At 49.4% G+C, this 27,428-nt stretch overlaps 7 protein-coding genes across 7 annotated transcripts; 3 read left to right on the forward strand and 4 right to left on the reverse strand.

The window, feature by feature from the left end:
* Positions 1–585: 585 nt before the first annotated feature.
* Positions 586–4,455, reverse strand: GGS25DRAFT_183702 (uncharacterized protein). Its single transcript, XM_049256647.1, has 5 exons — positions 3,592–4,455; positions 2,953–3,495; positions 2,656–2,898; positions 2,408–2,588; positions 586–2,354 (listed from the first exon to the last, which is right to left on the reverse strand). Exons 1-5 carry the CDS (start codon positions 4,174–4,176, stop codon positions 904–906), a joined length of 3,003 nt encoding a protein of 1,000 aa, XP_049118911.1. The 5' UTR covers positions 4,177–4,455; the 3' UTR covers positions 586–903.
* A 3,764-nt stretch (positions 4,456–8,219) lies between these two features.
* On the forward strand, positions 8,220–12,156 carry GGS25DRAFT_481589 (WD40 repeat-like protein). Its single transcript, XM_049260197.1, has 2 exons — positions 8,220–9,134; positions 9,263–12,156. Exons 1-2 carry the CDS (start codon positions 8,957–8,959, stop codon positions 11,995–11,997), a joined length of 2,913 nt encoding a protein of 970 aa, XP_049118912.1. The 5' UTR covers positions 8,220–8,956; the 3' UTR covers positions 11,998–12,156.
* GGS25DRAFT_481592 (uncharacterized protein) lies at positions 12,134–13,369 on the reverse strand. The gene has a single exon (XM_049260198.1). It carries the CDS (start codon positions 12,902–12,904, stop codon positions 12,263–12,265), a length of 642 nt encoding a protein of 213 aa, XP_049118913.1. The 5' UTR covers positions 12,905–13,369; the 3' UTR covers positions 12,134–12,262.
* Positions 13,370–16,814: 3,445 nt separating this feature from the next.
* GGS25DRAFT_519440 (uncharacterized protein) lies at positions 16,815–17,139 on the forward strand (the record flags this gene model as incomplete). The annotated part of the gene is made up of 2 exons (XM_049263707.1): positions 16,815–17,021; positions 17,092–17,139. 2 exons carry the CDS (start codon positions 16,815–16,817, stop codon positions 17,137–17,139), a joined length of 255 nt encoding a protein of 84 aa, XP_049118914.1.
* Positions 17,140–18,058: 919 nt separating this feature from the next.
* GGS25DRAFT_183880 (HET-domain-containing protein) lies at positions 18,059–20,641 on the reverse strand. Its single transcript, XM_049256648.1, has 2 exons — positions 20,062–20,641; positions 18,059–19,979 (listed from the first exon to the last, which is right to left on the reverse strand). The coding sequence occupies exons 1-2, from the start codon at positions 20,357–20,359 to the stop codon at positions 18,196–18,198; spliced, it is 2,082 nt and encodes a 693-aa protein (XP_049118915.1). The 5' UTR covers positions 20,360–20,641; the 3' UTR covers positions 18,059–18,195.
* Positions 20,642–23,136: 2,495 nt separating this feature from the next.
* On the forward strand, positions 23,137–25,040 carry GGS25DRAFT_183905 (uncharacterized protein). Its single transcript, XM_049256649.1, has 3 exons — positions 23,137–23,257; positions 23,357–23,719; positions 23,796–25,040. Exons 2-3 carry the CDS (start codon positions 23,371–23,373, stop codon positions 24,890–24,892), a joined length of 1,446 nt encoding a protein of 481 aa, XP_049118916.1. The 5' UTR covers positions 23,137–23,257; positions 23,357–23,370; the 3' UTR covers positions 24,893–25,040.
* On the reverse strand, positions 25,040–27,122 carry GGS25DRAFT_183933 (argininosuccinate lyase). The gene is made up of 2 exons (XM_049256651.1): positions 26,664–27,122; positions 25,040–26,536 (listed from the first exon to the last, which is right to left on the reverse strand). The coding sequence occupies exons 1-2, from the start codon at positions 26,716–26,718 to the stop codon at positions 25,188–25,190; spliced, it is 1,404 nt and encodes a 467-aa protein (XP_049118917.1). The 5' UTR covers positions 26,719–27,122; the 3' UTR covers positions 25,040–25,187.
* Positions 27,123–27,428: the final 306 nt, after the last annotated feature.

The following is a 27,428-nucleotide window of genomic DNA, read 5'->3' on the forward strand; positions in this document are numbered from 1 at the left end:
AAGACGGGGTTACAAATCTTCGCATCGCATTCCACCTATATATAGGCAGCTTCAGCTCTCAAGCTCTTGGTCCCTGAACACTCTGAATAGGATCCGCCACTATACTCGCCGCGCCTCAATACTATCAACTTTATCAAGTCTGATCCGCATTATACCTAGAGTATGGTACCCTAGGTTTACTACCACCGATGCTGCAACAATTCTTCCTCCTCTCTGCCCTCCTCTCATGCTTGCAAAGATACGCGAAATAGCAGAACCGCCATCCATCTTAACTAGCGCCGACCTGTGCAAAGGTTATCAAATGTGGTCAAAGCCAGAAATATCTGATTAGTCTCCTTGCGGCTCCCTGTAAAGGCTGGTGTAGCTATGCTACTGCTCTCAACGAAATACTGTCGATTCCTAGTATTCTTGCTGTGATTGCTGTGAAGTGTCAAAGGACAGCTAGTAAGTAAAATATGACTTGGATCGAAAGGAGGGGGAAAAATGACCAAAAAAAAAAAAAAAAAGACCGCCTGGCTCTTGAAAAGACTGCACAAAGGGGACAATATCCATAACGATCGAGAACTCTTTTAGCATAATGCTAAATGCGGCGATAAAATGAGTGTAAGAGTTCCTTTTCATCGGGCAAGGACCCAAAGCTAGCCCATCTGTGACCAAGAAAGGTCTGGTATCTAAAATATGTGCAAAGAATCGTGAAATCGTGAAACGAACGTTATTCGAATAGAAAATTGGAAAAGTGAAGAGGTGGTATCGAGATATGGCCCGCCCGCTCCTGGCGCTACCATATTATTATCAAGGGAGCCTAGAACCCAGAGCGAGATGGCATTTTGACCGGTCGTGAGTTGCATCACTTTTGATGTTTGTAGGATTTCCGGGTCAGTATTCATATTGTCCTCGAGACGATTAGCCCGTCTCCCCAACACAATATAGTTCTATTTCTCCAACGCCGCCAGAGTACATGCTGTTCACGCCTTCTCGCCACTCCGTAAAAGCAATTTGGATATCGTCATCGCTTTCAATTGTCACGGAGTCACCATCTTCGTCACGATACCTCAGTTTCAAATTGCCCTTAGCAATCGAGCTGTTTGTGAATCGCGAAAGCTTAGCGTCGATACGATCCCTCAGCGATTGATACGCGATATTGAACGGAACCACCAGTGTAAAATATGCTCCATTATCACAATTTACTTTGACTTTCAATTGTGCGGGAATAGGCAGATCCGGGGCAGAGAGAGGGTTACCCTGAGTAGCAGTACCAAGTGGCGGTGATCCAGGTTGTCTAGACTGGGCCCCGGTGTTTGCTGCTGGAGCGGGAGTCGTTTGTCGAGAGTAGACAGGCTGTGTAGGGAATTGAGCCATAGTCCCACCAAATTGACCAGATTGCTGGGTCAGCCTTGCCTCACGTTGCATGCCGGGACTCTGGGTACTGGTGCGAAGGGGGACATCCTGTCTGGGAGAGCCAGTCTGAGATCGGGGGATGTTCGCGTCGTGTGCCGGATGAAGATGAGGGGGGATTCCAGGTACAGCAGGAACAGGAGTGCTACTGTTGGTTCTGCGCCCATTGGGCTGTCCATTTATGTCTGGTGTACTATAGGACCGACTACGTTGTTGCTGGGCTAGACTCGGCGGTTGAGAAGTCATCACAGGCAAAGAAGGTCCTCTGGGGTTCCTCCCGCTCAACGGAGAAGGCCCATCCCTTGAAGGAGCTCGTGGCATAGCCGGGGCGGTATAACGATTGTTGTCCTCCCACGCCCCTTGGGGTGTCCCAGTCCTTGGGAATGGATACCCATTCGATGCAAACATAGCACTTGCTGTACTTGTCCGTGATGAAGCAGGGGACTCCGCTGTAGGGGAGAAATAAGATTCGCCAAGACGTGTACTCGGCGACTGTGCCCCAGCTTGCGTCTGAAGACTTAGGTTTCCAGGAGGTGCTGGCAAAGGGAAACGCGGTGGCGGGGCTCGAATAATGCCTGCCAGTGACTGAGTGCTCTCGGCGGTCGCTGAGCGTGATCTAAGACTTGTACTAGATGCATTGCGGTTCATAATACCACCAGCTGGAGGGTTACCAAAGCTTGTATTCGATGAAGGAGTCTGCCCTGGTGTTACCTCCTCTTCCTCCTCCTCGTCTTCTTCTTCTTGTTGAGCGTAAGGATTCTCAAGATTGTTCTGATTTCGCATCCAAGCAAAGTCCGGGGTGGCTTGATCGGGGCTCGCGTTCGTGTTCGGCGCATTCTCTTTTCTCTGTGCAACCAGTCCTGTTTCCCACTTCTTCATCGTCTCCTCGTTGGAAAACTTGATAATAAAGTTTTCTACACCAGGATCGCCCTTCCACCATATCTGTACAGTATAGGAGCCTAAGCAGATATTAAGTTGAGTTCTACAGTTACGGGCTTTCTGCTTCACGTACCTGGTTTTGCGAATGACAGGACCTCGGTCACATTCGTCATAAATATCCGTCCCTTGAGTTGTAGTTTATTATTCTTGTTCGGAGCCCTCGGCGCAGATTTTTTATCCTTCTTTTCTTTGCTTTTATTCGGCAGGACCTCTTTACAACACAACAGGATACACTCGAATAGGTATATTTCATACTGGAATACCGACAGTATTGTATGTCAGTATTGTCGCTGCAAAGAGAGGGTTCATTACGGGACTTACGTCTTTCTCTTGCTCACTGCGGCCAGTGATGACAGTGTACACGCCGTGCAGTAAAAGTCTTCCAAACGACTCCACTCGATGGTTCTTCCAGTCGTCCACCCTGCGTGTTAACTCTTCCAATGCTTCATCTAGGAGATCGCGGTCGACTGCTTCGTTTGCCTTTGTAAGAACACGCTCCGCCGCATCGATACCTGCCGTCAAATCCGCCTTGACTTCTTCTACTTCACATTTCTTCAAGAGAGACTATTACGGGTCAGTATCTTCGTCGGTAATTGTAGACGATACGCCATCACAAACCTTTAGGAGTAGAGGGTATTTGACTAGTCTCTGCATTGGTTTCAGCAGAAAACTATCCAGAGTGTTGAAATCAAAGGACACGGGATGCTCAGCAAGTTGGATCTTGTCGAACACTTGTGTGGCTATCTGGCCAGCCTTCCGTTGGTTGGCAATGAATGGCTGATATATATCAAAGGAATCTTCGTACGTGACAAACGGCGCGCCCCATCGTTGCGAATCCTGGCCCATTGAGTTGGTTGTTTCGACGCGAATCAAGAATCGTCGCTGGAAATCGAGAATCGAGTTTATGTTTAGAAATATTTGATGAATAATATCCCCGGGTATCACCCCCTTCTGCTCTAGAGTCTTCTTCAGATCATGGAGGTTTTCAAGATCCTGGACATATTTTCGTTCAGTATCGACAAGTTCTTGGATGATGTGGTCGCGATACGTCATACGAGACCCGGGTGCTATTGGTCCAATCTCCTCTGGGTAGGGCTGATTATCTAAGAGAAACCCCCGTTGGTCGGCGAGGTCCAAAACATGGTTCACGACTTGGGTAACCTGATCGAGGAAGTCAGTCAGCCAGTTCGTGGCATACGACAGGCTAGCTAGGAGCTCGCGTTTTGAGAGATACAATTTTCAGGGGGTAGGACAAACCTTGACGAAGCCAGTGGTATCATTACCCAACAAATCATTGATGACAAAAGACTCGGAAGGGGGGATCTTTAGTTGTTTCAAGCATGCCTCAACGAATTTGAAGACAGCCAATTTAGGCTTCCTGGCCTCGCTGGCATTGGGGTCGACTTCTAAGGGATTCTCGGGTTGTAGGCAGTTGTATATAGTCAGAAGCGGTAAACCGGTTCGTAGTAGGTTCCATAAAGACTCGACGGGGCCATCTTCGCCCATCGACGTTGCTAGAGTTTCAAGGTGAACATCGAAATCAGGGACGCGTGCTAGTCGCTGTTTTAATGTGATGCAGATTTGATATAGGGACCTCGAGGCGTCAGCCTTTTGGTTGACGATGTTAGCAGTAGGCACGACATTGCCGTTGCTCGAGGGGGGGACGACGGTAGAAGTCGACATAGAGGTAAGGGAAGAGTTCGAAGAGTTGAGGGCTGTGGAGCCGGACAACTGGCTTGTCCGAAGGCTACTCATAGTAGACGCTGACATAGGACCGTACTTGTTGTCGGCAGGGAATACGGGGGCCGTGTTCGTCCGTAGAAGTGCCGGAGCATGTGCCATGCTAGGTATTCAACCCATACGAGTCCTGCTAAGATTTAATCGTACTCCAGTCGCTGATCGTGTCTGATTTGAGGAAGTGGAACGGGCTGTTAACAATTTGGGAAACTTGGCTCTTGCGTACTGGGCCACAACTAGGGTGCCGCAGTTCAAAAGTATTCAAAGTGAGAGTAACGTGGGGCTAAGCGTGAGAATTGGTTCGGCGAGATCGCCCTGAGAATATAGTCTTTTGGTTCGCTCTATCGCAGTCGGACTCTGTAGATCTAGAGTCGATTGGTATCTCATGAACTGTTTGAGGTCTTTATCGTCGGTTTCTATAACCTTACAGCCAACTACTTAAGGCTGAAGGTGAAGGCGATGTTCAGTTGTTTTCTTCCTTGTGTTGTGTCAAGCTCCGTTACGCGAACTGCCATAAGTGATTCTCTACTCCGTTGTTTCCTCGAAAAAGTGAAGAGATCAGATAAAAGTATAGTTGGGCATTCACGGAAATTCGGTATATTGTTTCGAATCGCAAATGCAGCGTTGGAGTGATAGGGGAATTTGAAACACTTCCAGGTCAAGATGACCGTACTCGGCGGTTATGGAGGCACCAGCGTAGAAGAGTTGGGCGGGCTGGCGTCTTTCTCTTTTCGCAGATTCGACCACAGTGCAAGTCAGGTGGGCGGCTGCGGTTCCTGCGTAAAGCACTATGTATATTTAAGTAGTTCGTCACTTGGTTGGCTAGCGACGGTGATTGTGTTGTGGCTTTATCGATTCATTGATGTTGTGTGGATTGAAGTTTGCGGGTTGCGGGATGCGGATGGGCAGATTAGGTGGATTGTGGATGGTGAATGGCGAACGGTGGACAGTACAGTTAGTTGAACGATGGACGGTGGACAGTGGACAGTGGACTATGAACTATTGTATGTACTTAGTTAGGTTGTTCTTGTCAATTTGACGTTTAGGAATAATATCAGTGATCAATTATCCTAGCTGGGTTAGTTATCGTTACATGGCCCGGCATTTTTTCTACCTGCCGGTCTTTTTTGGTTGATTTTTGGTGTACTACAAACCTACCTATAGGTACCTTACTCGCCTACCTTAGCAGGTGCGAATCCGTGCGATTGTATGTAGCACATGACAGTTTCCCATTATATTGGGCGCTAGTGACTGTTACATATTCACTAAAACTAAATCGACTTTCAGTGTTGAAGCACCTAACCTAGCTAAGTACCTACACATGTAATAAACCCAATGAGTTACAAGCATGTGGAACAGTGTAGACAATGCTTTCCAATGTTGCGCCTACATATGTATCTCTTCTTTCCTTTACAAGAATGATAATGGCAATATGCAAGCAAGCTCAAGATTTCGCCAAATATTCAGAAACAACTATCTACCCTAGGTGTCCTATATCCTAAGTAGGCACTGTAGACAACCCTATCAATGCTATCCATGTATGTAAGTGTTAAAATAGGCTGAATAGCATGCCTCGAAGTGCCTATTTACACATCATCATGCATCTTTTCTGACAACAAAGAACTGGAGAGAAGACCTAAAGCAGACATATATTATGATATATTTGTCCACCGCTACCTGAACTTACCTTTACCGGAGAGCTTTCAATGCATGCTCTTACTGAATGTGCCCAAAACTATGGGCCCCCAGCAGGGCTATAATAAACTAAGAGGCTGCCTACGTGCTATGTATATGTAGGTGGTAAGTTGAAGTCAGGCGCGAAGCGTTACTTGGAGGCTAGGACTGCTGATAGCTTCAACTCACCGAGAGCTATAATGGTAAGAACTGTCAACCTAGAAGTTTCCCACAATTGGGCATTAATCGTGATGGAGCCTTTAGCTGTTTCAAATTAGCGAATCCCCCGAGCTATGCCTGAATGAGCTAAATCCCGTTGCACTGGACAGAGAATTGTCATCCCGAAAGTGACCCTGATCGACAAGCTTTTCCCGCTCTTGCCCATACAGGACTATGATATTCTGATAACCGGCGGTCATGTTATGCCACCTATGTACCTACATATGTAGTATCATGTAGATATGTATGTATGCTTATTCGTACCGATCCCGATAGCCGCACCTGTTACGAAAGGTTGACTTGCCAGGCACTCACTAGGTTGAATGTTGCCAGGATGTAAAAGATTGGAACAGAACGCTTGAGCTTGATTGCCTTGTTGCGACAGGCGGCAAGTGCATAGGACCATAGGTACACAAGCTGAAGTCTACCTGTAGGTCTAAAAAGGGGGGAGGGGGAGGGGGAGACCAGCAGATTGGAAACTTCTAGGTTACCTAGCAGCCTGGCCACTGCAAGCAATCCTTGAAATATCCCCAATTACATCACCTGCGTGAATACACTACACATATCGTTACCAAGCAGCCCAGGTATGTACATACCCTAGGGCCTAGGTAGGTAGCTGAGTATCAGCATTCACCGTGAGTTTCTTGGGTTTTTCTTACACATGCAGTCAGCCATAATACTATTACTCCACATGAGAGCGGATCGGTCCTTTTAAACTCCAAGAAGGCTAGGATGCAACGGCTTTTAGTAAGTGAAAATACTACAAATTGCGCAGTAGTATAAGTATACTACTCTAATATGTATCTTTTACCCCAAAGAATGAGCATCAATTCTACTGCATTGGAAAGGGGGTTGAGGGGTATGGTTTCGTAACAAGCACGTCAAGACTCGTGGAGCGAGGATATTGATTCCTGCCACCACAACCACCAGGGACGACGGTGTGGTGGCATGTTCTCGTGCAAGCAGAGAAGCAGAGAAGATAAGGTATTACAGGGATGTGATAGGGAGTTGTATGATTAGCCTAGGCATCGAAGATTCTAATGCTTCTATGCATGTTCCAAGAGACAGACTATCCGAGTCACATGCTGAACCCACTATTACATAGCAGTAGACTACCTAGTAGGTTAGGTATAAGTAAGTACATACCTTTTTGCGAGTTGAGTCTTTTATATTTGATATAATATGCAATCCATAGAACCTTAAGCCATGATCAGCGAAGATGCAAAAGTGGCTACAGTACTATGTAGTGGCCGAGGGTCTTTAGGGCTACAAGCCAATTTACGATACAAGCACTTATATGTAGATATCGAATGTCTTATGCTAAAGAGACATAGGCCTCGTAGTGTCTTTAAAAGCATCGAATCAAGCATTTCACTTGCCTTGGATGTGTAAGTGGCGGATAACCGCACTCATTTGAAACATCACATCCATCAAATCTACCTACCTGCAGAATCCCTTCACGTCGTAGTATGATATTGTTGGTTGAGTGTATGCATTCATCCGTGGCGTGGGTTGTTTCGTTTTCAGGGACATCTTGATGTTCACGCTATACACCTAAGTAGTCGATATTGACTGATGGCTTAACTGCTAGGTATAATCTAAAAGCAAAAGATATCAAGACATTGTCAAACATTAAATAAGACGTGAAGAGCTAGCCTCGACATAGTTCCAAGTTATGTGGAATAATTGGTGGGATAGATCGACAAGTAAACGGCAACTCATTGTAGTAATAATAGCAAATGAAGGTCTAATTACTACGTATACTTAGGTAATAATCAGTCCTATCTATTTCTAGATGTAGATATACGTAGCCAGGTTTGTATGGCAAGCTTTTCAGCTGTTTCCATAGATGATAGGGAATCCGATTTCTATATAAAGATATAAAAGAGGACATCAATGGATCGGTTACATCTAAATTAGACCCCTGCGGAGGAAATGCCGGGGCTAAATACCAACATACATACATACCTAACCTAGGACCTGATAGCAACGACCCCTCCCCCTCACCGTGCTTACAACATGCACATGTGTGCTTCAAAGTTGGATGTTTATTTATTAATGTTGTTACCTATGATAGTACAGTACATATGTACAATACTTGTACATAGCAGTATTGATGCAGGGATTGACCATTGACAATTGACCAATCATCAATTACACAACTAAGCAAATGACCCACCAAGTATTGTACTTTCGTTGATTAAATGCCAGTGCACTGGGGCAGTCATTGATGGTGGCAGTGGCACACCTAACTGAAGCCTTTTAAGGTTACATACTTGCGTGGCAGATTGATGAGAACCCACTGTAACACACACCTCAAAGTTCTTACTAATTAGGGACGTTGCTAATACCAGATATCAACACTAAAATCTACTATTAATCCCTTCCCCACAACATCAACAACTCCAGGGCTACAGTGCAACATTGGCAACATTGCTTCCATGGATAGCATCTATTATACCTACCTACCTATTAGAGCAGTTGTACATCTTTCCTGCCTTGACGATCGCGCATCTACTACCTACTTGCTTTGTTGCTGCATTAGATAGGCAACAAACTCTCAAGTGCTCTTTGGGGTTTGTTTTGTTCTTTTTATTTTCCCTTCTTCTTGAATCTCATCACACGATCGAATCATATGGGAAATCCGAGAGGCGAAGTGCATTGCATTTTGCTGGCCGCCTAATTGGCGACGCACTCTATGATACCATCACAACCACCTATTAGACCAACTTTAGAACGCTGCCTTTTTCAACCACGTTTGGTAGTTGGTAGCTGGTAACTAATCACTAGTTGCCTGTCCTGTCGCTTGTCGCTTGTCGCTTGTCGCATATTACCTTTCGCTTGTCGCCTTACGTACATCCGTACTTGCTAAAGCCCCCGTCGTATAACAGGTGATCACCCAGACTTCAATTCATTACGACCAACGTATCGTCCCCAAGCCTCCCAAGCCTCCCCCTCCCCCCGAGGTGACCGCAAGTAACCCTACCGAATAATGGATCCTTTCTCTCCCACCCAGGAACCCGACGAGGGTTATTCCGAACACCCTCTAAATCCATCCGACTCCGCTGGCCTTGTGAACAACACGTCGCTGTCGGCAAAGCGATCACCTGCCGATATACCGGCATGGTTATCGGCTCAATTACCCACATTGTCGGTGCATCAAAGGACTCGTAAGTTCCAAGGTCCCAAGCATTCCCAATGTACCCTCTTCCCAACCCCCCGTTTCGCATTATCCAAACCACACCAAATCTAGATGCTTTTTGTTCGTGTGCCTACCTACCTTACACTAATTATATAGGTCTTGCCATGCTTATTCTGGACGGTCTACCCACCACTGTGGTTGCCGATATCGTCATGAACGAACTGAATCCCCGCCTCTATATCGATTTTGTCAACTGGTTACCAGCTGAGATATGCCTCAAGATCCTCGGCTTTCTAGATCCCGTATCTCTAGTCCACGTTGCAACCTGTTGTCGAAACTGGTATGAACTTGCCGTGGATCGCAAACTTTGGGAGGACTTGTTCTATCTCGAAGGCTGGAAGGCTATACCTTACGAGATCCTGGCTGCCGAGCAACGCATGAACAACATCCTCGTTTCCTCTCAAATTCGAGCTCAATCATCCGAAGATGGCCATGTTAGTAAGAAGCGGGCCGTTTCGGACCCGGCATCTCAAGTTGACGAGGATTACGAAATGGTAGATGCCGATGCACCCGCAACACAGCAACAACATCTACCTAGCATATTCAACTCCGGTTCGTTTGGTCCCAATCAGCAGGGAGGAAGTGGCTCGTCCGCGCAGAGTAATACTAGCGTCACCCAGCATATGGGTACCTTGATGATGAAATCACCCAGCCCCATTCAAGACTCGAGGGGAATGTCCAAGGGAAAGGGCAAGGCTACTGCCGAGTCTCTGAATCCTGCGCACTCGCTCATCGAGACCACCAATGCTCACCGCCTACCCAAGTCTTCGCTTTGGAATTACCATGAGATGGAAAGAAAGTACAAAATCAATTGGAAGCATATGTATACGATGAGACGAAGATTGGAGCGCAATTGGGACCGTGGCCGATTCACGAATTTCCAGTTACCCCATCCAGATCACCTAGAAGAGGGTCACAACGAATGCATCTATAGCCTTCAGTATAATTCCGAGTATTTGGTTAGCGGTAGTCGAGATCGGACACTCCGAGTGTGGAATCTACGCACCCGACGCCTCGTACGGCCACCTTTGAGAGGCCACCAGGGATCGGTCCTCTGCTTACAGTTCGATTCGGACCCTGAAGGAGATTTGATTGTCTCCGGAAGCAGCGATTCAGATGTCATTCTGTGGAAGTTCTCAACGGGCGAGATCATACAGCGGCTTCGAAAAGCTCACAAAGAATCGGTTCTGAACGTCAAGTTTAACAAACAAATTCTCGTCACCTGCTCTAAGGACAAGACCATCAAAATATTCAATCGTGTGCCACTACGACCGGGGGACATGGGTTACGGCGATACTCAAGGTGTCAGTCCTGTCCCTATCAACCTGAGAAACTACGGTTACGACGATTCACCTGTGAATCAACTAGCCATTAAGCCACCGTTCACCATGATTGGGTGTCTCGAAGGTCACAATGCGGCTGTGAACGCCGTTCAGATTTGTGGCCGTGAAATTGTGTCGGCCAGTGGAGATAGGCATATTAAAGTGTGGGATTGGCCGAACCAGATGTGCTCGCGGACATTCCTAGGACATCATAAAGGTATCGCTTGTGTTCAATATGACGGCCGACGTATTGTCAGTGGTAGTAGCGACAACGAAGTAAAAGTATTTGACCGAGAAACGGGCCTTGAGGTCGCGAGTTTGCGAGCACATGGCAACTTGGTGCGAACTGTACAAGCTGGTTTTGCCGACCTTCCCTATAGCGCCGAGCAGGACCTCTTGGAAGCAAAAGCCGTCGACCAAGAGTACTTCAGGGCATTGAATGCCGGCGATCTAGAAGAGGTGAAGTCGCAAAGACGTAAACCCCACAATGCGGGTAGTCGCCGACCCGAAGACATCACTGCGTATGGCGCTAAGCTCCCTCCTGGTGGCGGTGGCGGCCCTTATGGACGAATCGTGTCGGGCTCCTATGACCAGACCATCATAATCTGGCGACGAGATCGAGAGGGAATCTGGAAGAGTGCGCATATCCTTCGTCAGGAGGAAGGGGCTGCTGCTGCTCTGAGACAAGCATCTTTGAACTCCACTTCGAGGGCAACTCCTGGGCCATCCACACTAGGATCAGAAGCTAGGAATGCACTCTCCAGTCATGTGCCAACGCCTCCTGCAAATGCGCCGCCAACGCTGGCGCAAACACACTCGAACTTTACACATGTTGAGCATCCTATTATCGCTACAATCACCCCGCAAACCACCCAGTCTTACACCCAGATGATCGATGCGTGTGTGCCGCAAGGACCAGCGGCTCTTCAACAAGCATTAGCTGCTTATCCTACCATGTTAACCTATCATTCTCATATTCAAGCAGCCATCGATCGTGAAGTAAACGCCATCATTCGCTCGCAACTGCGGCAAGTCGTTAGCGCTGCTCTAGTCAGAGCACAGCTCGCGCAGAATCGCATCAGAGAATCTGTACAACAGGCACTTTCGGCAACCTCGGGCTCGGCAGAGACAACACCCTCTCAGCCTGCACACAGTTCAACTCATGCAAATGCAAATTCTAGCACCGCTGGTCCGTCCAATGCTCCTACTACAGGACATGCCATGGCTAGCAACGGGGGTGGGCCACCTCCCAGTTTGGCTCATATAATGAATCCCACTCCGCAACCACAAACCGCAACACCTCAAGCGCAAGTTCCGGCGCCTGCTCAACACCAACAACACCCGCATATTCCGCCAGGCGACACTAGCGCTGCTAGGATTTTCAAGCTGCAATTCGATGCACGACGAATCATCTGCTGTAGCCAAACAAGTACTATCGTAGGCTGGGACTTTTGCAACGGTGACCCCGAACTCGAGGAGGCATCTCCGTTTTTTGGAACGGTGGAGTAGAGATGCTACAGATCCAAACGTAAAGTAATTCTTACCACTGGTGTGCGGAATAGCCGTGAAAGTACATATACTTATTAGTACACACTATGTCGACCGTGTTGTTGATAGCACCAATAATTAGATAGAAGACGTTAAGTGAATAGAAAAGGATATTCCTAGTGATATTGTAATTTGTAATGATATGTCGTCCTAAACCCCGTAATTACATGAACTCCTGTAACTCCTCCTGCTCTCTCCAAAGCGGCAGTCATATGGTCTCGTGGTATCACCGCGCTGCCTCCTGTACTTTGCCACCGGCCTCGGGCGGTTCGTCAATAAACTCTGGCACCTCATCCCTCATGAAGTCCGGCACGCCACCGGCATCCATGCCGACGCCCTCCATCTCCATCTCGGCACCGAGCAGCTCGAGCTCGGCGTCGAGCTCCGACTCGTCGACGTCGTCGGGGACCTCGTAGCCGCGGCTGAGGGTCTCGTTGATCTCGTTGCCGACGTCCATGAGGTCGGCCATCTCGTCCTGCATGCGCTCGATCTTGTCGAGGTCGACCTTGCCGTACTGCTTCTTGAGCTCCTTCTGCGTCGTCTTCATCGCGTCCACCGTGGTCATCACCCCGGCCAGGTTGTCCTGCATCGTCTGCGCCTGCTCCATGTTCCACACCTGGCTCTGCAGCTGGTCCCGCTGCGACTCGTACTGCTTGCGGCGCTGCAGGACTTTCAGGGCCTTGGACTTCAGGGCGGCCTTGCCGGGCCCCTCGCGCATCTTGGACATCTTGGTCTGGTAGGTGCCGAGCTCGGCGTTGAGGGAGGCGATCTTCACGTCGAAGGAGGAGATCCGGCTGTCGATTGTGGAGATGGCGCTGTTGAGCGTGGGTTTGGGCGCCTTGGGCGCGCTGCCAAAGAGGCGGTTCATGGGGGCGGTACGGTGCGGTGCGAAAAGGATGGGTGGGTGGGTTGAATGAAGTCGTTTCGAGGATTGTTCTCGTTGTAATGAGGTAGCTGGGGTAGGTGGCTCGGCTCGCAATTGGATTATTTAAAAATTCAAGGTTGAAATATCGGTGGTATCGATAGTGACTCTTGTCGTCGCAGGCAGCTATGTACTACTAAGTAGTACATACAGAGGTAGGTTACCTAGGCGGATAGTGGCAAGCGTGATAGGCGTGCTAGAAACAGACGAGTTGGCCTTGGCGGGGCAGACGTTTGAGTGAGCCATGACGTTCCTTGGCCCGTCACCTGATTGCCAGGTGACGGAGTTTCTTCGGCTGGCAGTTTAGAGTTTGCCTAAGAAAGGGGCTTTCTCCTTCGGAGTCCTTCCCCCTATTTAGATTTTCTTCGCTATATGCATGTCATGCCATGAGCTAATCGAGGCAAAAAAAAAAAAAAAAAAAAAAAGAAGATTTCCAATCCGTTTACACAATGAACACTCAAAACTATGATCTTGTGATCTTTCAGATCGAGGTAACATTTATCAACATCCCCAGGATTTCTTGAGATTCTCTTTTTCCTTCGCCTTCATTTTTACTCGCCCACTTACGAGGCAGATGCAAGTAACCTAGATCTCATAGATCCATTGTAGCCCCAAGTTTTCTTGAAAATCACAGATGGAAGCACGTTGTATAGATCAATGATGCTTTTTTGCCAAATTCAAGGAACCTGCAATACCTAGCTACGGCACGTCTACGTCCCTTACTTGTCGACTAGCTGGATTGGGCCTTTGCAGTCGAGAACATGTCATTTTTCATATGGAGGAGCAACGAATAGAGGAGATTTATCCAGGCTTCCGTTACGCCGTTCCATTCAGTTCGAACCAATAGGTTTCTGCAGCCAACGGCGGTGAGGCATGCCGCCGAATGAAGTCGATGCATCGAACGTGTTCGCCAGTTTAGGATATGCTGCTGCCTATATGGCTTCTCAGTATTATTATGATGATTGTATCAATGTTGTCATTGATGATTACAATTGCAACATCTGGAAATCGCTTTCTACAAAATAATTATCAAACACGATCCAACTCCAATTTCCAAAGGCAAATTGACTTCATTAATAGCCTAATAGTCTTTCGGACGGAAGCCTGCCCCAAGGAGGAACTCACATATGTCTTCACAATGAAATACATGCACAAGAATGTGGCGCTCGTATTGCATGTATTTGATGCACTTGTTGTATATGAAATCCTACACGCCACCATGCAGAACGAAGGGGCGCCCGCGTGGCTACAGACTTCTTCGGCCACACGATCCCCGTTTTCCGGTACGGTGCAGCTATTTGCCCCTTCCAATAACATGCGTTGTTCTGTTCTTCGTTCTGCAATCGCTGATTGAATGATGGTTCATATGTATTATCGTGACTGAAGTCGTGGAAAACGGTCGGAATCGGAGAGCCAGACTTAATGAAACGAATTTCCAAAATTAGGATTTCTGGCAATCTAGGCTATGGACTTGGCCCTGCTGGTAAGTAACATTTCTCCCAAGCAATGACACGATAACTAATGTCCCTTGGCTCCGCAGGTTCCCTGCATGTATACTCCTGGTCGTATGACTTATTGCGGCCACAGCTATCACCTACGCCTAGACCAGAGACTAAGCATGTTGCCTTTTCTTTCGGTCGTGTTGCAATCCTAGTCATCGGTTGTACTTGCCACATGTGCCCCAAATTGGACTTCAGGATAGATATGTATGCCAGCCTCTGATTCTTGATCAAGCTTCATATGAATTGCAGCAAGGTCACACAGCAGTATCGGCAAAAGTCCCCTATTGCCCCTTTCTTCGTATTACCGACACCTAGTTAACCAAGGGACATCTAGTCTAAAGAGCGTCATCGGGGCTTACACTCTAAAAGTTGGATGGTTCTAGGAAAAAGCAAGGGCTAGAGCTGTCTCTTCTTCTAAAGTAGAGATGGCAGTCTTCCAAGGAAAACCATCTGACCAGTGATATCATGAGTCTATGACCACGGGGTATCAAGCCCAAGTTGACTTGATCAGGGATTGGATACCGGGAAACGATGAGGAGCAAATCCTCCACATACAAGGTTGCCGGGCCTAACGGGGTAGTTTATAAGTTTTCCTCCTCAAGCGTGGGCTGCTTATATTCAGCTAGCCTCCAATTCCGGCATGTCGTAGTGTTTGTTGACGGAGTTGGTGAATATTGTCCAATCCATCTTGCTGCTATACAGGATTAGAGGATATTCGGACGGACGGAGTTTCCCCTTCCCCTAGTCGGCGGAAGAGCCCGCACTCCTACTAACATCTGCAACTCTAGGTTAGCGGTCTATAGAGCAATCAGATCTCGATGAAGACTTTCATTACTTAACTTGTTTAGGTGATCAGCTCCCGCAATATTAACATATTGCCCTGGCTGGATCCACGCAGTTTCTGAATATAAACCTTACTTGAAGATATACTGTGGGAATGGCATGGATTGGGCTCGAAGCTATGAACAATGACTTGGAAGAGGCTGGTTTGGGAACCCCGAATCCTACTTGCTGACTGGACAGTTCGCCAAGCGGCTGGAAAATCCATATCAGTCTCTAGGGCGACCCAGCGCGCCAAAGGGGGCGCATAGCTAAGCAGCTACGTACTTAGGTAGAAGGGCTGACTTGTCGTTATTTTTCCATGGGGCTTGCATTGGTATTACTTATTTGCCGCCAATCATGAAAAATAGAGTATAAGGCTGGTCGCTTACGCCTGCAGTATGTATGCACAGGAAACAAGTCCCGGGGAGTAATCATGACGTTGTGATAATACACGTAGTAACCACACAGAGAGCCACCTAATTAATGTTGTGAAAGAAGTCCCTATTTCTTGCATGCCAAAACTACTTTGTCTTTTCGTCATGACAATTAAGGTGAATCAAATGCTGCAGAGTGACCGTTGGGAAGCATGTCTTGACTTTTCATCCCCATCAATTCTCCTATTGAGCCAGTTTGAAAAGGCGGAGAGAAGATCACTTCTACTTTCTATGTTTCTTCACCTACCCCATCGCTAGATCTGGCGCGGGCATTCCCGCGTAGCGTAGATCGATCTGCAGCCGTTACTAGGAAAGCCAGAAAAACCATGTTCCCGGGGAGTTTCTTCAGGATAGGTACTAGAGCTGCATTACCCCCAGACCAAGTGGCTGGATCTAGAGCTGGGTTACACCCAACCAGCTGAAGAACAAGGGTAGCTGGTTGGATATGCTCGACCTGGACGTCCTATTCAGTCACATTTGCCGTGGGCCCGAGGCCTGGTAAAGTAGTCTACGCCTGCGGTGGCGTACATCGATCATCGAAACCTGATATTCAAACAGTTCTGCGTGGTGCGATATGTAGGCACTAGAGTCGCACGGGCAAGATGAAGCGGCCTGACAAAAGGTCATTGTGGCTGCTGGCAGTGGGAAAACAATATCCTTGCTGAAATCAATGGGTATGTTTCCTAACTCGACACCCTTCATCTAACCTAGGTAGATCGAAATGGGCCAGTTGAGAGATCATATTCCGATACGGAACGCCATGGTGAAAAAAAAGAAGAAATTAGAGTATGTACAGCCTCAGGGGGAAAAGAGCCCCAAGCAAGTATCAAAGCTTTGACTGGGCATGTCCGAAAACGCAACAGGGCTGCAGAGCTAGGCGTAACCAGACTTGATGGAAGAGCAGCTTCGACGGGTATAAAACGATGCTCAAGTCCTCACGAAATGGAAAGAAAAAAAAATATAATCACCAGCTCAGATCATCATCCATCTTCAGTCTTTCAACCGTCTTCAGTCTCTTCAGCATAAACTCCCTTTTTTAAAATTCCCTCTTTTTTAAAAGACCAACTTCTTTTTCCCCAACCCAACCCAACCATTAAAATGCAGTTCAGCACCCTCACCTTCTTCACCCTGGCCGCCGTTGCCACTGCTGCCCCCGCCGAGATCGAGGTCCGCACCCAGTCTGGCTCTTGCACCAACACCCAGCAACAGGTGTGCTGCACCGCCGGCATCCTGGCCTGTGTCGTCCAGGTCATCAACTCGGCCTGCACTGGACAGGCTTACTGCTGCTCTAACAACTCCCCAGTCGTATGTTGCCCTTCCATTCCTAAAGTAGGTACCTAGGCATCATCACTAATCTCATCCTCCGCGCCTACAGAACAGCTTGATCAACCTCGACCTCAGCTGCACCCAACTCATCCTCTAAATGGGTTCCAGTGTGAAAAGAAAAAGCACGAGACGAGACAAAGAGAGCCAGCACGGCACTCGACGCTAGAGTTTTTTTGCTGCCTACCTACCTAGAAAAAACGAAACGGAGATTTAGTTGGAAGAAATAAGCTGAAGTAGGGAGGGATGATGGGGAAGATAAACTGTATGGTTGGATGGAACTTGAGAAGTTTCGATTCTGATTTTTGATTCTATATTTTTATATATGTCATGGCCTTGATCACACTCTTTTAGCTTTAATAGAATCACACTCGTATTTCGTGGTTCAATACTTCTTCTTCGAGGATCGATTGATTGTGATTTGTCTTGATAGGTTTGTTTCATATGTGCTTGCTGGCTACTAGGTATGATCGAAGCCATGAATTCATCATACTCTTGATATTTTATTCTCGAATGTTGAAAAAGGATTACCGAAGAGCGGGCCAATTTTAGTGACTATGTAGCATTAGATGACTTCAAAGATACCTACATAATGGCTCTGGTTGTTATTTCCAAACGATATTATCAAGCTTTTGGGTGAGTTGGGGTTTTGTTTGTCGAGAATAGCTGTTTCCTTCGTCTTTTCCAAGACACATAAATAAAAGGGGTGGGTCTGGCCACCCTTTACCCCTGAATGACTTACCTAGTAGGAAATCCTAGAGCAGGCACAAGAAGCCTAATCCTTCCAACTTTTAACAAGTACTTCACGATAGCTCCGAAGGAGAGATTCTACGTAGATACAAATAGGGATAATCCAAGTCGTAGCTGAAAGTGGTATGTTGTAATTGAGAGTTCCTAACCATCACAGCACAATTATCTTGCTACGTTTTCTCACACGTCAACGGTGTCCCGAGGGGTCTGTAGTGATCACGGTCTCTTTGCAGGTAATAACTCCATATAATTTCTCCTGAGATTTTCATGTAAGATGACGTGAGACTAGTGTATATTTAACTACATGTATGTACCTACGAGGAAATTTAACCACGAAGATGATTGCCTCACTTTAATCACACCTATTGGTAGGCATGAACCGAGACTCATTGCAATCCCCGACCGTCTATACTATAGCAACCTCTTCATCGAAGACATAAGGCTCCCACGACTTCCAAGTCCCCTTGAGAAAAGTATAGCACACCCTCTCCCAACAATCCCCCTTCTTCGCCGAGCGTCTAAGTAGCAGACAAATCGCCCTCTCCGCCGCGACGCCCTCCCAAAACGTGTCCACCAGCGCGACGCACAGAAGCCGCAAATCCGACGATGACGGGCCACAGCGGAGCGCCGGCTCGTCCCAGTCGCTCTGGACGTCGAGCTCCAGGATAGTGTCAAGCGGGAGAGCAACACCTGGAATGGTCTGCGCAGGCACCACCGTCAGGAACCGCACCCCCTCGCCGCGAACCCGCCACGTCGTGTCCCCGTTATCCCAGTGCTCCTGCGCGATCTCCTTGCGCATGTTCTGCGGCCGCTCCTCCAGCTTAACCCGCATAGCTTGGCTCTTAACCCGCAGATAACCAGAAGCCACCTGTCCAAAACCGCCGTTGCTCCCCTGTGCCTTGGGTACACACACGGCGTCGAGCACCTGCCAGACGAACCTTGTTCCGGTGGACAGCGGGACGAACTTGATTCGGCCGGAGATAGAAGCCCACGACCATGACGGCGCGACGTACACCCCCGTCCTGCGGCTCTTGCCCTCCTTTTTGGACGACACGGCGCGCCAGAGGACGTGGTTATCCAACTGCTCGCGCCACACGCCGCCCAGATACGCACCCCCATCTGCGCGCCCCGACGGGACCAAGCTCACCATCCCCGCCAGCGCAATAAGCCGGTCCGCCTCGAACGTCAAGTCCCTCGCCGTGTAGTGCTCCACGATCTGCATCCACAGCCACGCCGGCGTCTTCCACCGCTGGCTCCGCGCCTTCTCCGACCCCGGGTCCGCTACCAGGATGCCGAAGTTGAGGCTCGGGTCCTCCATGCTGGGGGGCACGCGGAGCCCGCAGTCGCAGATGGAGGTTGCGGGACACTCCCACAGCAGCTCCGTGGAGGTGAAGAGGACTTTGCGGCGGGAGAGACACTCTTCTTGCAGGATCCACCCGCGGCACGCGAGCTGGCTGGTGCGCTGGGAGGACTGGCAGAAGAGCTCGACGGGGGAGGTGGCGAAGGAGGCGGTGTTGGCGTCGGTTTGTGTCTGTACGAAGACCTTTGTGGCAGCATCGCCGGAGTCCTTGTTGTCGTGGTGGTGGTGGTGATGGTGGTGGTGTAGAACCCGCACCGAGCGCTGTTGTGGCGTCTCCCGGTCCCCCTCGCTCTGGAACAGCCCATCGTCACTGTGCGCAGCGCGGTCCGCGAACAGCGTCGCGAACGCGTCGGCGTACACGCTCGCCATGCGCCCCGCCTCCACCGCCCAGTCCGCCTTGTCGTCCTGCACGATGCACAGGGAGTCGATCCACATGTGCTGGATCCCCAGCCCCCGTGCAACCTCGATGGCTTCGCGGAACGTCTTGGGAAACGCGGCCAGGGGGATGCCCTGGCGGCGGGATGCTATGTTCCGCGTAAGAGTCAAGAGCTTCTTGTGAGATGAGCTGGGGTCGCCCCAGCGGTGGCTCAGCGCTAGATACCGGCCCTTTTCACCGTTGGAGGAAATGTGCAGGAAGGGCTCTTGCCCGCTGAGCCCGACGTCGATGACGCGGGTTGGCAGTTGTTTTTCGCCGAAATCAGGGCATTGGGCGTGGTTCTGTCGACAGTCTTCCAGGCGATCTCTGATCCACTTGACATCGCTCTCCTTCGTCCTATCAAGCGACGGCTTGTCCAATCTCGGCAACCAATCCAATATCTCCGGATGAGTTCCTTACAACAACCAACCCCCCACGTTAGCACACGTCCTTATCCCTAATACCTACCTTTATCTATCCACAACATACGTACGTACCTCCATCGACCGCGAGCGTAACCGAGATATAATCCCAGAGCGAGCCCCCCGTGAACCGTCGCTGCGCCGAGCCCGCCGTAAGGCTGAAGAACTCGTAGCCGCCGATGGACTCGACGCGCTCTATCCCGGGCTTCTGCAGATCAAGCTTTGCGGATAGCGCGTCCCAGAGGAGCGTGCAGGTGGCACAACCGCCTTCGGAGGATTCACGGAGAGCCGTGGTGGTGCAGGATGCGGGTGGCTTGGTTAGTGCGGTGCATACTGGACAATACGTGGTGTGGTTTATGTTGTCTTTGGCCATGCTTGACACGCCGAATACGTGGATAGGTAGTTGAAATCACAGATAAACTGCTTAACGTTCTTGTACTGGAATCTAGCAAATATACATCAAGTCAATATCCTGCTAGATTCTAGGTAACGTAGTGAGCGATAACCCCCTTTTATACCCTTGAGGCAGCGTGCGCGGTGGTTAGTGCGGGGACGGATGACCCCTTAGCTCTGCTGACTACTAAATCGCTGACAGTGATATTTATAGATGGCAACCGCTTTTCATGGCATTTTAAACCCAATCTCGACGTTGAATAGCTTATTGTCTTTTGACGTCAGCATGGTTTCTTCCTTCATATCTACCATTATGGAGATAGATTCCGTATAACATCTCATTGAAACTCGCTGGGCATTGGCTACATTCGGTAACAAGCAAGTTCATCATTGTTGACTTTAAAGCCATAGTCCAATTGCTAACTCTATACAACTCTAGGTATGTGATTTGAGATTGTGATGTTCGCCATTTATTCATTCCCACATGTTATATAAATCGTAGCCCACCACAAACATTGGATATTGCAATCGTCGTAGTGAGGCAATTTCTTGTCTTCTCATTCCACGTCTATTCGACCTCCTCTCGGGTTGATATTAGGCAAGTTGGCCTATATCTGTCGAGCCAACTTCCCCCTAGCAAAAAAATACCTTAAATCTCGACCTTGAAACAATTCAAGTGATGTGGATTTGGCACCTTCACTCGTCCGATATAGCCGTAGAATTTCATCTGATATCGAATCACAGCTTGTACTAAAGTAGGATGTGTCGTCGAGCTGACATTGCGTACGTGGCAATAACGTTGCCATTTATCGCTCATTACTCCGGCCGACCCCATGTATAGGTGCTTGGATGAATGTATACCGTCGTATTCTCGCCGCATGCGCTGATTATGAAAATCCACGCATTCCTGGGTGAGAGCTCGGCGTACTTCTTAGTTCTGGCGTGATATGAAAACCGTCGGCACCTTCATGATAGTTCTTTCGGGTAAGGATTTTCCCGTACTAGGGGAAGCTCTTGAGGGTGCCCTTCTTCTAGCGTAGGACTAAACCACTTCTCTTTCCGCCGACGACCACACAGGCGTGGGCCACATTGTGCTGCGACGCAAACAAGCGCCAATACCACAACTGTTATGGACGCTCCAACTGCAATAGCAATAATGAATTCCTTTCTGAAGTTGCCGTTGACGGTAGTCATTATGTTGCTTCCTCTGGGAGGTAGAAGATATTGAAGAGGGGATCGAGTTGGGGTGGTCAGCCGATATAGGATGTTAGTGTTTTGTATAAGTCTCTGATAGTGTTACGAGTCTTCGAATTGCTGTCCTTCGATGGTAACAATAGATCGGGACGAAATAGTCAAGAACTATGTCTACTGCTTTGCTGGGTTCTTATCCAATGAAATAGATATGGAACGTTGATATTTCGCGATAGCTTCCAAGAAGGACCACCGTCGAGGATATCAGAATCGGTCTAAAATCTATAATTCTTTGTATGACATCCCAAGCAACCGATAGAGGGTGAAGTGGCCATATTATAAAGCATGGCTTACACCTCTTTCACTGACAACCACGAGGGCTTGTCTCTCACTTGGTCGAGTCTTACATACATACCTGCCTACTCTACCCGAACCCGATCCAGCAGATTATGGGGCACAGCTAACGCCAAGATGCTGCTGACAGCCAGGGCCGAGTAGGGCTGGGTTAGAGTTGCGCTGTCCGTCTAGCGGCAATAGAAACGTAGAGGTGCGTTTATAGGTCGATAGGTTGAAACTGATTGGATCAGAGTAACAGCATAGCCCATAAAAATCGCTGTACCAACAACGTCTGGGCGTAGGCAGCAATTCCACTGCATATAGGACCGCCAGCGTATTCCTCCGTGGTCAAAGAACTTCCAACTTTAGAAATTTGAACTTCTTCTAGTACTATAGTAGTATGCATGTACTTTTTGTAAGAGGTCTGAGATTTTGGCCCCAGCTTCCCCTAAGCATAAAGTGGCTCAGATGGTTCCCTATAAATTAGAATGATTGCCAATGGTGTTCGCTTCTCCTGAAAATATCGAAACAGTTGTAGGATGGGAAACCGGATGGATGGCCATGCCTGCAATTGGTAGGCGCAGGTAGTAAATGCCACTTACTATGCACATCATCATACTAGCGATTACTCATAAATAACGCTTGCTAGTAAGAGGATTCATTGCTAACGTTAGTATGGTAGCAATGAGCTGTTCTGCTACCAACTGTATTGCGCCAAGGGGTGGGTTGATTAATATATAAGGTACAGATGTTGTACGAGGGCTGAGAAATTGCTGTTTCACCTCCAAATGGCCTCCGAGAATGATTGTAGGCTTGGGCTACTCACTTTCGACGAGCTGCTGCCTCACTCATGGGCGCCGACCGATGGTGTACTGGTTACATCCTGATTGATCAAGACCAACAAAATATATTTGGGCGATCAAACCGGCGAGTATTAAGGTGCTTAAAGTATGCTGATCTAGTACTGTCATAAATAAGCGTGTATTTAGTAATTCGTCAGAATTGTGTTGTTGTATTGTTCTAAGTTCTATAGACCTAATGCCCTTACATCTAATTTTGGTGAGGATCTTTAATAATCCAATTAACTACATGTAGGTTAGATTATTAGAAAGACTTGCTGACAAAGAAAAGGAAAGAGTCACGTGCTTTAAGATGTGATTACTATCCTATCGATTGATTGCTGCAAGCCATATGACGTCATCACAGAAATAGGGACAAAATAGTGGACATTGAATCCTTTGCGACGTCAATGAATCCAATGAATCCAACCCCATGTCGGGAGCTTCTGGTCCGGCAGCTTTCCAAGGCTGTGTGAGACTGGACTGAGGGTACCTAGTACGCAGTCAGTTAGGTACCTTCATTTCCAGCTCTTAGGCATTGTGACCATAACCATAATCGGTTCCTTTGCTTTCGGTACATACCTACCTAACCAGGTGCTTATGGGAAATAGCAAACGGAGCAGCGATGAGCTATGCGTTTAGGACCTGTTCGAGGTTGACACCCTCAACTGTGAGGCAGTTGGCTAGTCGTCGTTACGTTACTACTCGCACCTGTCCCATAATACAAAAAGCGAATACATTGTCGGCTTCGTATCGATGTTTTACAACGACACCCTGTGCTAGAGAAGACTTAATTGGCAACGAGACCGCTAGAGAAATCGACCACAAAGATCAAGACGCACACCAAAAAGAAGTCCGAGCCGGTTTTGAAGATGCTACGAAGCAACAAATCAAACGCCCCTGGCAAAGGGAGGGCGCAGATCAGCCTCCCGTCAACAACGATTCAAGACTCATGAACAAGACTATGACCAAGGGTACATATTCTGCCACTCTACCACTCTGCCACTCCAGCGAGAATATTCGAGGAAGACCACTGACAAACTATATCAGGCAAACTCCTAACAACGCCCACCCGACTCCTAAAACTAATCTTACCCCTACCTGTTGACGCGACACACGACGAGCAAGGAAACAAGGGAGAATTCCGGTCCCTCGCGCAGAACGAGGAAATCCAGCCCCTCGCCCTCCTCATGCACCCCCAACAACCCCTCTCCTACCTCGAGCGGCTAATCCAAGCCGAGCTCCCGCCCATCCGGGACAGCGACGGGCGCGAGAAGATGCCGAGCGTGTACTTCTTGGCCGAGGACTCGGAGAAGGACAAGCAGGGGCAGGAGACGGGCGACAACAAGGACAAGCCGAACGTGGCGTCGTACTCGGGGCTGGGTCGCGAGGGGGCCGACACCCCCGCGGAGCACAAGGAATGGGTGCGGTGGAGCAGCAGCACGGAGATCGGGGACTTCATCCGGGACGCGGCGCGCGGCCGCGAGTTCGCGATCGAGATCGTCGGCCACAGCGCCGAGATGCGCGTCGGCGTGCCCTCCTTCAACGACCGCACCCACTACATGCGCGTGCGGCTGCGGCGCATGTCGCGGCGCATCGACGAGCTGGCCAAGCTCAAGCACGAGTGCGACATGCTCGCGCACCGGGGCGCGCACCGCATCGCCAAGGCCGGCTTCGTCGCCCTCTCCGGCTGGTGGGCCGCCGTCTACGTCCTCACCTTCCACACCGACGCCGGCTGGGACCTCATGGAGCCCGTCACCTACCTCGCCGGCCTCACCATGATCATGGGCGGGTACCTGTGGTTCCTGTTTATCAGCCGGGACCTCAGCTACCAGGCCGCGCTCAACATCACCGTCTCGCGCCGCCAGAACGTGCTGTACCAGGAGCGCGGCTTCGACACCCGCAAGTGGGAGGTCCTCGTGCACGACGTCAACGCGCTGCGCCGGGAGATCCGGACCATTGCGGAGGAGTACGACGTCGACTGGGACGAGACGAAGGACCTGGGCGGCGAGGGCGTGAAGGAGGTGCTGGAGCACGAGGAGGAGAAGTCGGGGAGGGCGGAGGAGCATGAGAATAGAGAACGCAAGGAAAATGCGCGAGAGAATGCAAGGCGGAAGCCGGATAATGGTGACGGTAACGAGTCATGATACCCGAGAAATACACATAGAACATAGATAGCAAGCAGCACTAGGCGTTTCGTTTCAAATCTTTTTTTCTTCTTTCGTTTCATGCTAAGCACCGAAGACGATTCTTTTTCTTTTCTTTATACCTGAGTAAAAAATGGATCCATCTCCCACCACGTAGTTTACTGCCTAGAAATAGGAGATCCCTTTACCCTCCTATACGTCTCGTCTATAGGGACAAAGTAGTCGTACGCTCAGCACATAAGCAGCAGGTATAATTTTATGCAGGCCAGTTGGCACCTAGGCAATCACCCCATAATCAACCATCCAGCATCTGCCTCAAGACCTTGATCTGCTGCAGCACGCTATCCTTGCTAGTGCCACCCTTAGCCGAGCGCATTTCAACACTGCGCTCGTAGTCGAAGGACTCCGCGATATCAGGCTCGAAACGGGCGTCGACGCCCTTGAGCTGATCGTACGTCAGCTCGTTCATGGGGGTGTCCGTCTGCTCCGATAGCGCGACGACGCGGCCGGAGATGTGGTGCGTCTCGCGGAACGGCACGCCTTTCCGCACGAGGTAGTCTGCGATGTCGGTCGCGAGCATGAAGGGGTCGAGCGCCGCCTTCATCTTTTGGGGCTTGATGTCGAGAGTGGCGAGCACGCCCGTCGCGATCTGCACGCTGTCGCTGACCGTCTTGACCGTGTCGAGCATCGCCTCCCAGCTCTCCTGCAGGTCCTTGTTGTACGTGCTGGGCAGGCCTTTAAGCGTGCACATGAACCCGGCCATCTGCCCGAACACGCGCCCGCTCTTCCCCCGCAGCAGCTCCAGGCTGTCCGGGTTCTTCTTCTGCGGCATCAGCGAGCTGCCGGTCGAGTACGCGTCGGCCAGGCGCACGAAGCCGAACTCGGCCGTCGAGTAGATGATCAGGTCCTCGGCCCAACGCGAGACGTGCTGCATGAGCATGGCCGCCCACTGCAGCGTCTCGGCGACGAAGTCGCGGTCCGCGACGCCGCCCATCGAGTTCCACAGTAGGCCCTCGAAGCCGAGCTCGGCGGCCATCATGTCCCGGTCGATGTTGAAGGGGTTTCCGGCGAGGGCACCGCAGCCGAGCGGGCTCTGGTTGACGCGCTTGATGACCTCGCGCAGGCGCTCGAGGTCGTTGGCGAAGGCGAGGCTGTACGACATCACCCAGTGGCTCCAGCGGATGGGCTGCGCGCGCTGCAGGTGCGTGTACCCCGGCATGACGTGCTCGACCTCGCGCTCGGCGCGGTCGGCGGCGACCTTGAGGAAGGTGACGATGTGCTGGTCGATCTTGCGCAGCTCGTCGCGCAGCCACATGCGCATGTCGCAGGCTACCTGCTCGTTTCGGCTGCGGCCCGTGTGCAGCTTGCCGGCGACGTCCTTGCCGATGATCTCGCCGAGCCGGCGCTCGTTGGCTGTGTGGATGTCTTCGTCCACGCCGGGGACGATGACAAACTTGTCTTCTTCCCATTCTTTCATCACGGCTTGTAGGCCGGCCTCGAGCTTGGTGAACTCATCCTCGGTTAAGATGCCGCCCTTTAAGTTGGCACGGGCAAAGGCTATGCTGCCGAGAATATCTTGCTTGTACAGAGCCTTGTCGAAGCGGATACTCTCGTTGTAAGCTACCATGAGAGGGTCGAGGCCGCCTGAGATAGGGGTTAGCACATACATTCATTTGGATGTGAGTGAATAATATTTTTTTTCAAAACGATTCGTCCTTATCGTGACCCTTTACATGTTGGGCAGAATTTCCCAGTAATTCGCATAACGTACCGGTAAAGCGACCCCCCCATAGCATATTCTCTCCAGGCTTGCTGCTGGACGCCATTTTCTGAACTGCTTCAATTTATATGAGTTCTTGTTTGAGGATTCAACAGTGTCGAGTTATAGTCTGGTAAGTATAAGATTGCTATATGAGTCAAAGTAAATCTCAAAATAAAAAATAATTACATGAGATTCGCTTCAAGTCATATTTCAATTGATGAATAACTAGGTTGGAGTCATAAACCACTGATAGCCGAATATCTTTCCAATTATGTAATAGAAAGAGTTAGATTAGATAAGATCGACCTATCCTGAGGGTTTTCACCTTTTTATTTTGTCATACAAACAACTTTTTGATCTTTTGCATTTATCCAAACACTCCGACCGACGTTGATTTTTTATTGTCATGTCGTGGAAGGGCGCTTATGTATATATTACCTAGGTACTAACTTCAAGGTGCCTAGGTAGTAGGTAGCCCGGTATTCCAAGAATCCTGAATTCTCCAGGACTATTATATTCGAACGAAATGGATCTTGCTAATCCCCAGGGCTTGCTAACTACTTGCCATTCTATTTTAAAAGACTGCTACCGCTACTAGCTAAGAACCTACTAGCTATTCCCTAGAATCCCTAGCATGTCCTTAGTAGTTTATCGGACTGGATCTCTTGGCATCGTCGACGCTATTTCTGGCGTTTAACGGGCGTGTCCGGCCTCACCCCAACCTTCTCCAGTCTTCTTTTCTCATCAGCTTACCATTACTTGTTTGCTTATTGG

This window comes from Hypoxylon fragiforme (genome assembly GCF_022984875.1).
Source record: "Hypoxylon fragiforme strain CBS 206.31 chromosome Unknown GGS25scaffold_3, whole genome shotgun sequence".
Classification (NCBI taxonomy): Eukaryota; Fungi; Ascomycota; class Sordariomycetes; order Xylariales; family Hypoxylaceae; genus Hypoxylon; species Hypoxylon fragiforme.